This window comes from Idiotropiscis lumnitzeri, chromosome 1 (assembly GCF_059441095.1).
Source record: "Idiotropiscis lumnitzeri isolate Australia: NSW breed Sydney's pygmy pipehorse chromosome 1, RoL_Ilum_1.0, whole genome shotgun sequence".
Lineage (NCBI taxonomy): Eukaryota > Metazoa > Chordata > Actinopteri > Syngnathiformes > Syngnathidae > Idiotropiscis > Idiotropiscis lumnitzeri.
In genome coordinates, this window is record NC_142391.1 from 4,150,659 (window position 1) to 4,161,779 (window position 11,121).

Here is an 11,121-nt window from a genome sequence, read left to right on the forward strand (position 1 = left end):
AAGTACATTCAAATGGTATTTTATTCACATTTGCGTTTATACTTTTTTTTTTAAAAACCATTTCATAAGAACCGAGGCCATAAAGGTGTACGAAAATTCCATCCACAAAATAAGACTCATTGGCATGCGTTCTTGTAAGACATATAGCATGCGACAAAGTGTTCCTAACCTTTGAATACTTTAACTTCCAGTAACATAAGGAAGAAAAATCCCTGAATGCGGATTCCTACGCTTTGAATAACACCACAAGATGTCTGTACCTTAAATAGAAGGAACACAGGCAGTCTTTTTTTTTTACCAGCCCCTCCCCAAAAATTACAAATCAGGAGGATAACAGTGTCTTAATCAGTGTGAAAATTAAGAATAAAAAATGAAAACTCCTCCGCCCCGAATCCCCACTGCCGTCCATCATAGTGCCGTCAACTCTGTGTGCTTCACTACTTGTGATTCCTGCTCCGTACGTCCTTGGCAGTAGCGACCGCCACACTCCATCTGGTCGATGCGCTTTCCGTCTCAGCCGACCAGCTACCTTTTTTGCAGCGAGACCCAAGATTACGGTTCCCTGTTCAGCTGATGTTCACTGGAAAGGTTTTTCCTCTTCACTTCGGGGCGGAATGAGGCTCCAGTTGCCGCTGGTCGAACTTGGATATGAGCTTCTTGATGTGAGCCAGCTTGTTGTGGAGGTACTGACAGCGCAGGCGGTCCTGGCTGTAGCTGGGGTTAGACTAGTGGACAAAGAGAGCGAGAGCAAGAGCGCGAGCGGCGGGGGACGTTAGCAGAATTGCAGACGGGCGCGTCAGAAAAATCAAGCGGGGCAATTTATTTTAAAAACGACAAACCTTTTTTATCTGCCGATAATCCTGGACGATCTGATTGTGAATAGTCTGTGAGAAAGATGACAACAATTGAATTACTTGAGGGTCACATTATCTGGGGTAAATGTCAATGTTGGGTGAAAGTAACAGTGCAGTGCAGTCTAATTCGATGTAAGTATTCCCACCTACGGACCTCTGTCATACGGAAATTCCCTCACCCGGGAAAAAAAACCGGATGCATTAATTTTCTACGACTATATTACATTAACGATCGACACACATCAGAATGGAAATTCCCGGATGCCATAGCGAAGCCCGCAGTAGCGCAAACTCAAGCAGTTCTCCGCTCCATACAACGGAAAAACTTTGACCGCTCCGCCATGATCGAATCCAAAACGGCGACATGTAAATGGCTTCTTTGGCATGAGTTTTACGGAAATCGCGAAAGATTTCAAATTCATTCATTTACATTTACGTCTGGAGATCATGGCATCCAAATGAAGAAGAACGGTAATGACCGTGGAAGAGAGAATGAAATGCATCCGATTAAGTGAAGCGAGATACAAAGTAAAAAAAAAACGATTCCGGCAGTTTACCTGCTCCGAGGAAATCACTTGCGGCTTGACGGACGAAGTACAGCGACATAGATGAACGCGTACAGGACTGGACTGGAATTAACTGTTGTGATGCTAAAACGCTCTAGCTAACTGGACTGCTAATTAGCGAGAAGGCTAGCTCAATAGCGCCACCTAAGGGCATGGAGGACTTCGAAACGTCCCGCGGCTGGCTTCATAAGTTGCACAACGTCAGCTGAGCAATGCCGTCTTGTGTGAGGGATGGGAGGGGAGGTAAAGTTAGAGAGTGAGTGGAAGAAAACCCTAAAAAAAAAAAAAAAGCCGTATTTTGTTAATACCTTGCACGTTCATACAGGACAATTGCCGTGGTCGTTTCCCACATAAGAAAATTCTGTTATACGGAAAGATTGGACAATGTAAATATGATTCCGTACTGGAGAATACTTACTGTACTAAACAGTTCAAATGAGTATGAAACATGAAATCATATTTTGTGTTCAGGTTATTTTCCTGCCACTCGGTGGCATTAGCGTTTCATGTTAGACATTGGAAGAGTCCACGTTTTTCAAATTAAGAGCAAATGAATTGGAAAATGAAACAACTTGTGGACTCCAGCTCATTTTGACCTTAGTAAATTTTATTTTAAGCACATTTATTATATTACTAAATTGTGTTATCGTGAGTCTTTTTTTTTATTGTATTGTGTTGTTATGTTTTATCCGGATGTGCAATGTCCTGAGTTTTCTGGCAGACTAGCCAGAAATAAAACAAGTCGTGTCTCTTAAAGGGGTGTGGGAGTGACCAAGTAAACATCTTGGGGGGCTGTAGCAACCTAGCTCGGGGATTTCACTGCATTGACACCTATTGTGGAAAGTTTGAAGATCATTTTTGCACACGCAGCTGAAAGCCACCCACCGAAGAACAAAGAGCCATCAAAACAAATTGTGAATAACAATGGGTTCCCCATCCATTGTATTAAATATTTCAACGCATCTGGACATGGTTTTTAATTTTTTTTTAATGACGCTGAAAGGCCTTAATTTTGACAACAGCCATTCGATGACTTCAAATGAGGCGCGAAAGCGTCTCACATTTTTTTTTGTGTTGCTTTCAGGGGTACCGGTACTCACCTTGTATTTGTGTGAGTCCTGGTGGAGCTGCTTGAGTTGCGTGTCCAGCTCCATGAACTGGTGGGTGACGCCGTCGATGTGGGCGTGCAGGTCTCGATACTCGCTGTACTCCTTGTTGAACTCCTCCTTGTAGCGCTGCCGCTGAGCGGCACTGCTGATCTCCGTGTAAGTCCTGCACAGACGTTTTTTTTCCCACAATATACTCATCAGATGTGTCTTTTTTTGGTTTGTTTTAAACCATTTTTTTTGTTCATGCAAATTGATGGCAATATAAACTCAAAATTGAACTCGAACTATCCAACTTGCAATCGGGACGACAAGCTGAATCAAGTTGAGAAGAAGTTGGTCTTCTCACCAAGTTGTCAGCATGTCACCAGCATACATGACCAATTGTTGCTGCACCTGACTTGACTGGTCTTGTCAACCCAACGGCACACACCAAATAAACGGGTGTCCAAGGTTAAAAAAAAAAAAAAAATAAATAAATAAAAAATCAATAAGCATTTATTTCCTTATTTTGTATGAAAAAAATGGCCACAAACAAGCTAGTGTGAATTCAAGCAACCAAATAAAATTTGAGGAAGTAAAAGCAAAACACGGTCTGGGAGTTCATTTTCTACTCACGCTAAAAAATCTGTGTTCTGGTCAGCTGCTTGAAGGCCATCAAAGTCAAACGTCACATAGGCAGCTTCTGTCATCAAAGTTTCATGGGTTAAAAACGACATGAAATATTTTTAAATTAGGGCTGGGCAATATTGTCTTAAAATATTTTTTCCCCCTCACAAAAATCACATTTTCATTTTTAATTGACTGGTGCTCATCCAAGAAAAGGAAACAGTTCAAGAAACTTTGTCCGAGTTTGGAAATTAATGCGAAGGGAGCGCACTTCGACTGCGAAAACACACACACATTGTGAGCGGTGTCACGGCATCGGTGAATTTCTGAATGAGGCTCAAACTTCAGCTAGCTTCAAACGTCTTAACTTAACTACAATCCCGCGTCACATTCCTTAGGGGAATTTATCAACAGTGACTTAAAAAAAAAAAAAAAAAAAAAGTCAGTCGTCAGTTTGTGTAAGCAGTACATGTCAGCGGGGCCAAGATTTGGACTACGGAGGCCGAAAAATCTATAAAAAAAAAAAAAACCCTAACAAATGAACTGGAATGAATGAATTAAAAACAAAAAATTGCCCTCATATATGTTCGAAAAACATCATGCAAACAGTCTCACCCGTTCGGTCCACAGGCTCTAGAGATGTTAGATTGGTTGAACTGGTCTCGGTTTTCTGTTCTTTGCTGCTTCTATTCTTCTCCTCCTTCTGAAGTCACATTAGAAAACGTCAAATAAAATAAAATAAAATAAAATAAAATAAAATAAAATAGCTCGGACGTCTTTGTAGCCAAAGGCTGAGCTGCTCTGTATTTGTTTACAGAGTAGCGAGTGACGAGAGCGAAAGTGAGTAATATTTTCTGACTGCTACCCAATATGGTATGTTCTATTTTTGAACTTTGTACGACTGTTCTGGAAAATGAATAAATTAGTAATAAAAATGAGAATACTAATACATGTAATGTTTTGCGAGCTGTCCGTGACTCACTCAAAATGGATCTGCGAACCACTTTTGGGTCCCGACCCACCAGTTGAGAAACAGTGTTCTAATTAAATCATAATGGTCTCTGCCCATGCTCACCTGGTCTCTGTGTTTGCTCTTCTTCCTTTTAACAGAGTTTCTGTCAACGTCAGGCAGAGGCTCGCTCGTCACCTGAGCCGCTTCCTGCCCGCAAGCCGCCGACAAGGAGTCCAAAAGCCGGCGGGGGTCCAGCGAGCGCTCGGAACGCCCGTCGCCGCCCGTCGCCGCTGCGGCTTTGCGGGTCAAGTGTGATATCCGTGTTTTCTTGCTGACCAGAGGGTCGGTGTACTCGTCGGCCGGGGCGGGTTTGGGACGGTGCGCCGGCGACGAGTTGGGCGTGTCCCGCAGCGGGCTCACCTGGGTCTCGGGGACGGTGAGGAGGTTCTGTTGAGGCTGGAACAGTCTCCTGCACAGGAACAGTAAAACGTTTATCCAGCCATCCATTTTCCATAGCGCTGACCTTCATTTTTTTTTTTTTTTTTGCCAAGTCAATCTGCAGAAAAAAACTTAAAAAATAATGTATTTACTGACAACAGACAAGCATTCACAGCTGTGTCTTTCGACTCCTCAAAGAAACAGACAAACTTTTTGGGGGGATGCAGGAGGAAACCTTTTAGCAAGTGGACCAAACGCCACACAATAAAGCCAGAAACCCAAACAGATGTAGCGGACGTTGGTAACTACCTAACAAGGATTCGCTTGAAGAGCTGCTGGTCTCCTGACGTGTAACCGGGCCAGTCTTTCTGCAGCTCCTTGTACAAGCCGTCCTTCAGCACCAACGTGTTGTCTCTGCTGTTAAGTTGGCCCACCTGCATGCACCATAAACTGTTTACAACGGGGCATTGGAGGTTTGAATCAGATCACATGATGACATGGGATGCCTCAAGGGTCAGTTATTGGTCCCTTTTGTTCAGCCTGTATACGCTACCCTAGGGTCAAATTCTTTTGAACTCTAATGTTGACTATCATGGCGATACAGATGAAACGTTGCCATATCGAGCGGTGTCATTTAAGGGGTTGTCACTGTTTAAAGGCTTTTAAATGTTGTACTTTTAGTCAAGTAAATCACAATGCGTCTGAAATGCAACGCGTCGAGACCACCAAGTATTAAATTGCTGGTTTATTATCCTAAAATCTGTTCATAAAAATGTCTTTATTCATTTTGATTTCATTTGTTCCATCTATGTGACCTGAAAGTGCCTGTCGACCAGTCCAGGACGCAAATCCAAAAGATTACCCACCATATCGAAGAGGACGATAGAAAACGGAGGTACTTACGTCGCCGAGGACGGAGTCCAGCATGTTTTTATCGAGTGGCGCCAGTCCATCCTTTTGCAGTCTCAACAAGAGCTCTGGCTTCTTGTACGGCCTGAGGGCCAGCAGGTGCATCACCCTCTCTCTGATGGGCCGCTGCTGCACATTGAACTTGCCGTTGGACGCACCGGCACCTTTCCTGCCCTTGGGCGGGACGGCATCCGCTTTCACGCCGCCACCCGAAAGAAGCGACTTAGTCGTCTGGCGGAGTTTGGTCAGGCCGGCCAATGCTGGGGCCGGGGCGCGCACTGTCACCTTCTTGCCTGTAGAGGGGGGTAATGCGTGGGGACAGCAGACATCTCGTCAGTGGACAAAAAAAAAACTGAACACCTTCCTATCACGGTATAAATTGCATACCTTCCTGGTAATCGGACCTTTCACAATATATAAAAAAAAAATGAATAAATGAATAATTTCAGAATATGTTAACGATACAGTCCATTAAGCGAGGCTAAATTGATCAAATAAATAAGTTATGAGTTCTATCATATTTACAGCCAATTTAATATCTCGGTACACTTTAATGTAGTATATTTCAACCTTATTTAATTAATTTATTATTCCGTGCAGAGTTAATGTCTACACTTCTAATGTGCCATATTTACATCACAAATGGCTTTCACTCTATTTGTAGTTAATATTTACCGCAGGTCTTTTTAACAAGTTTATTTCTGTTGCTCGGCCAATCAGGTGTGTATGCTAATGCCACCTCCATCGTTTGGGGTTATGTTCTACAACACACAATCTAGCAATACAGCCGAGCCAATAGCCAATTGCGCCACTCGAACCAGGAAGTGTCGAGCCAACTCGAGACGCAACAGGACGGGAAGTCGCGGGACATCCTTTTAAGATGTCGCAGAATGACAACGGGAAGAAGAAGTTAAGAAGCCACATGTGGGTTACGACACGAGCGAAAGATGTTCAAGCTCATTTCAGGAAATGACTCCACTTCCACTGATTCGACAAAAGCATCGTGCGTGTGTGTGTTAGACACAATCATCAGATTTACATGCGGCGAACTGCGGAATTGGAATTGTACCCGGGCCACCCCCCCAAAAAAAAAAAGTGCCGCCACGGCGTCCTACCTGACTTGAAGCGACCTCCCTGCTTGATGACAATGGCTCCCCGGCTGCGGTTCTCCTCCTCGGCCTGCGCCATACTCTGCAAGGCTTTGTCGTACGAGTCGTCCGTGGCCCTCACCGTCATCTTCTTCTGGATCACGCCCAGACACAACAGTTCCTGCGCCGAGCTGCAACGCATGACGCCGTGCTTCGTTAGCATTTCTGGCTAATGGTATAGTGAATGTTTGTATGTGCCGTGCAATTGACGGGTGAGCAGTCAAGGATGAGCCGAGGGCTTGGCCCAAAAAAAAATTCATATCACGGTATGAATTGCAGATCCACACGGTAACAGTATATCTCGATATAAAATTAAGGGGAAAAAATATTTTAATTGAAGAATATTTCATTAAATTTGCAATTTCTTGGTTAGAAGGCGCATTACTGCACATTACAGAAAACAAACCAGTACAGAAAAAAAGTCAAACTTTACTCAACTACAATCCCAGATACGTATTTTTACGGACTACAAGGCTCATGTGTATATAAGCTGCAGCAAGTCTTTTTGAGGAAAAAAAAAAAAAAAAAGATACACAAGCCGCACCAGGTTATCAACCGCAGTTTTCTATGTTGAAAACAATGTTGTTTACTGCATGTACAAAACGATTTTGTACTCTGGATGCATATAAAAATATTGTTAATACAGTGCCTTTTAATAAGGCAACAACTTTGCTAATTAAAACAGAACAGACCCAAGAGAAAAAAACCCCATCAAGATTTACTTAGTGTATTTTCTTTACTATAGAGCGCCCCTAGTGGTGAAAAAAAATCTACAGAAAAGCTGCACCGTCGTATTCGCCGCATGGTTCAAAATCGAGGAAAAAAGTAGCGGCTTATAGACAGGAAAATGGGGTACATAAGACAAGTTTCAAGTTTATTGTCCGAATAATACAATAATTTTTTTTCTGTACCTCTCAAGTCAGAATTAAAATTAAGCAATCCCCGGTGAAAAAATAATGCCAATTCATACCTCCTATAGCGTTTCTACTGAGCACCCCTAGACATGTCCCACACCTTGCCCAAAATCATCTCTAGTTTCCATTCCCACCCTAAGGAGTAAAAGGGGAACCAAAAATTGGACAGATTGTTTTCAGGTGTTCTTTCCTTCATGGCTCCTGTTTAGCGGGTAAAATGGATTCTCCGTTTGGTTTAAATCTGGGGATTACATATCTTGCCCCAGGTGAGCTTCTTGAGGATGGAGGACGAGAACTATACAAAATAGATGGATGGTAAGGATGCCGTTTTTAATCTCACCCGGAGACGACTTGCTGGATGCAGTCAAAGCTGCCGTGTGGATTTTCGCGGGCGACGTTGGTGACGCCGAACATGAAGACCCTGGCGTCGCCGCCGTTCTTGGAGCAGGGAACTGTGATTTTCTACACACAAACATACGGAGAATTAGAATCACAAAGTATAACATTATTTAATTTTTATGAAATTAAACTCTTACCCCTTGGTTCCCATTGAAACAGATGGTGGGAGGTGTGAATGAAGCCTGAAAGAAGAAGAGAATGGGGCATGAGCAAAGTCCATGTGGAAAAAGTGTCCGGTGGTTTCACCATAAACCTTTTTCACGTATTCAAAAACCATTTCGCCTGTTTTGTTAATGACATACCTTGGTCAAGGGTTTGTTGACTTTCTCTGCCATCGGGGCTTTTGTCACTTACGTGTGACATTACGATAGGCATACCTCGCTTCTCTCGCCCAAAAGCAGCAGAAATAGGCTGCAGCGTACTAGCACTTACGTTGTAAGACTTTCCCAACTAACACATTGGGAAGACCCCATTGATGAACTTAATCATTGATGAGTGTGCACCCACTGCACTCCCTCCGTCACCATGGGAACACGACTGCGGAAAAGCCCGGCAGGAGATTGACTGTGCTTTCCATGTTATGGGATGGAGGAAGCATTAGAAGAGAAGTGCTTCAATAGAGGAAGTGCGGTGACTTCCCGTATCCTGCCCTGTTTGCATGCAATCGACCAATGTTGTCCTTTTCTTTTTTGGGGACTTTATTTTGTCATTTCACCGTTTAGTCCTTAAATATAGATGTTAAAAAATAAATAAATTAATTAATTAATTTAAAAAAAAAAGAGAAAGAAAGCAACTCGGATAATGGATGGATAGATATTCTTTTCTTATTTTACAAACCAAATATTGGTTAAATTAAATAAATAATAAAACTCAATACACAGTGCCCATCACAATTATTGTCAACCTTGGTAAAGATGTGTTCAAAGCCTTAAACCAAATTAAACGATTATCGCAGAGGCATCTTTTCGTACTGAAAATTGGAGAAATGGTTGGCCGGACGCAGAATCAATCTCAGTGCCCAGACCTCAACCCCAAACCTGTGGGGGCAGCTAAAAGGGTGAGGATCCAGGTTGTTGGATGATTTAAAGACATTGGGCAAAGCGTAATGGTCAAAGAGCCTTTTTTCTGTATTCTCCCATCTTGTGAAAGATTCCAGGTGAAGATGAGGTGCTGTTCTGTTAGCAAAAGGGGCTTGCACAACGTATTAGCGTCAGGTGTTGTATTTCTTTTTGTTTTAGTCCTAAATTATCTAGAGAAGAAAATAGAGAATGTATGAGAAGAAAAATAACAAAACAAGGGGATGTATTAGAAAGAAAGGAACACAACCAGGGGTGCCAATAACTATGGAACGGAGAGTAGGTTTTCCATTAAGACAAAAAAAAAAAACGGGTGACAAATGAGAGGAAAAAAAAATCCCAGGAAAATAAACATTTCTTTTTTTTTTTTTTTGTAAATTTTGCACATGCTCCGGTGCCTAACGACAACTATGCAGGGATTGACTGTAATACATATTCTTTGACTCAGGGAGGAAATTAAGGTGGAATTTCCTGGACAGAAATTGTTTGTTATCGATATTCGTGGGCTGGACCAAGCCTTATACCCCGCAAATAGCGTTGGTCGACTGAAGAGTAAATATACAAGTTGTAGAAATAGATATGCTGTTCTATATTCGGATCGAGGGAGAGAATTATTTTCTCAAACATGTTGATCGGCCTGAAAATCCTGAACATTTAAAGCCCACGTGAGACACTAGATATAAATCAGTTTGACATTGCGGATGATTTGTTGCTTCTTTGAATTTATGGAACTTTTTTACATGTCGCAAACTCTGAAAACTTGACAAAAGCTACAGCTGTACCATATTGAAACAAATTGGAATCCCACTGTATCAAACCGAATTCAATCGTTACATCCTTGAATCGGATCGAATCGGCTTTTGTGGAGAGATGCACTCCGCTAACATGGAGGGTTATTTCTTTTTAGTGTAAAAAGTTGAGCAACCACTGAGGTATAAACACTCTCACACACACACGAGACCACCCTTAGCTTGCAGAACAGCATCGTGATGTGTTTTTATATACCCTATTCAGTATTATTTTCCATTGCACTCTCTTATTTATCTAATTTATATATTTGTCTGTATTATTGTTGTATTGCACTGGAGAGGGGAGCTCTCTAATCTCGTTGCACACTTGAGTACAGTGACAATAAAGGGATTTCTAATTCTAATTCTAATTCTAATGCAGTATTAGTACTTCGTTACTTCCTACCAGTACCCCTTAACCACCAGTCTCTGTCCTATCCGCATTCTATTATGTAACAAGAAATCCCGTTTCAACTTAAGAGGGACTTTTTTTTAAATTACTATTATTATTTATTTATTTGTTTTTAGGGTTAGCACGGTGGAGGCTAAAGGCGGATGATTGAGTTAGCTTACCTTGTCGTGGGGGAGCTTGCTAATGGCTGTCGCCGCGCTGTCAGTTAGTTTGAGATGAAACACGGAGACGTTCGGCAAAGAGCCTCCGGACAGCCCGTAGCCGCGGTTCTCCTCCAGCATGGCCGCACGGAGCGAGGCCGCCCGCCTACCTGGCTGGCCGGCTGCTGCTTCCGAGCTCGGGGGTGAGACGAACGGACATTGGCCGATAATGGGGAGAGGGAAAGGGGCGATAGGCAATAAAATAAAAGAAAAAAAGAAAAAAAGAAAAAGAAAAAAAAAAGGAAAAAAAAGAAGAGAAGGCTGCCAGAAGTCCCCCCCTTTTTTTCTCGCGCTCTCTTCGAGATACGCCGTATGACGTCACCGCGCCTGGGCGGGTTTCATTGGCCCACAGGCGTAAATAAACGGTGACGAAGTGGTGACGTAGACGTCCACTTCCTGTTTGGCTCCTTGCTTATGCATTGGGGAATTTCTTCAAAATACCCTGGCCTTTGATGTTGTTGTTGTTGTTTTTTATGACTTGATATTTTTCTTTTTAATCACAAAACTAGAACACTTTAAAAATAAAATACAGAATTTATTGCCTTAACAATAAAAAAATATTTTCCTTATATCAAGCACATAACTATAACAAATTGAATACAAATTTCATTAGAATCTGTCTTTAGAATAGAATATTTGATTATTTCCGTCACTGTCAATTATATCCACAATTTTCACACCAAACCAAACAAACAACATGGTTGAGAAGTCATTTTTTTATTATGCCATCCACAGTTTTCGTTTCATGTA

The 11,121-nt window shown here is 42.2% G+C and overlaps 1 protein-coding gene across 2 annotated transcripts; it reads right to left on the minus strand.

Moving 5' to 3' along the window:
- Window positions 1-3: 3 nt before the first annotated feature.
- Window positions 4-10,677, minus strand: LOC148342839 (RNA polymerase II elongation factor ELL-like). 2 transcript variants are annotated; one of them, XM_088311589.1, is made up of 12 exons: window positions 10,333-10,677; window positions 8,033-8,077; window positions 7,837-7,958; window positions 6,550-6,713; window positions 5,429-5,727; window positions 4,835-4,959; window positions 4,211-4,556; window positions 3,751-3,838; window positions 3,145-3,208; window positions 2,521-2,692; window positions 840-884; window positions 4-725 (listed from the first exon to the last, which is right to left on the minus strand). In XM_088311589.1, the coding sequence occupies exons 1-12, from the start codon at window positions 10,450-10,452 to the stop codon at window positions 600-602; spliced, it is 1,716 nt and encodes a 571-aa protein (XP_088167715.1). In that variant the 5' UTR covers window positions 10,453-10,677; the 3' UTR covers window positions 4-599. The 2 variants fall into 2 exon arrangements, with proteins under 2 accessions (XP_088167715.1, XP_088167707.1); XM_088311581.1 differs by having other exon boundaries at window positions 3,145-3,211.
- Between the last annotated feature and the right edge of the window lie 444 nt (window positions 10,678-11,121).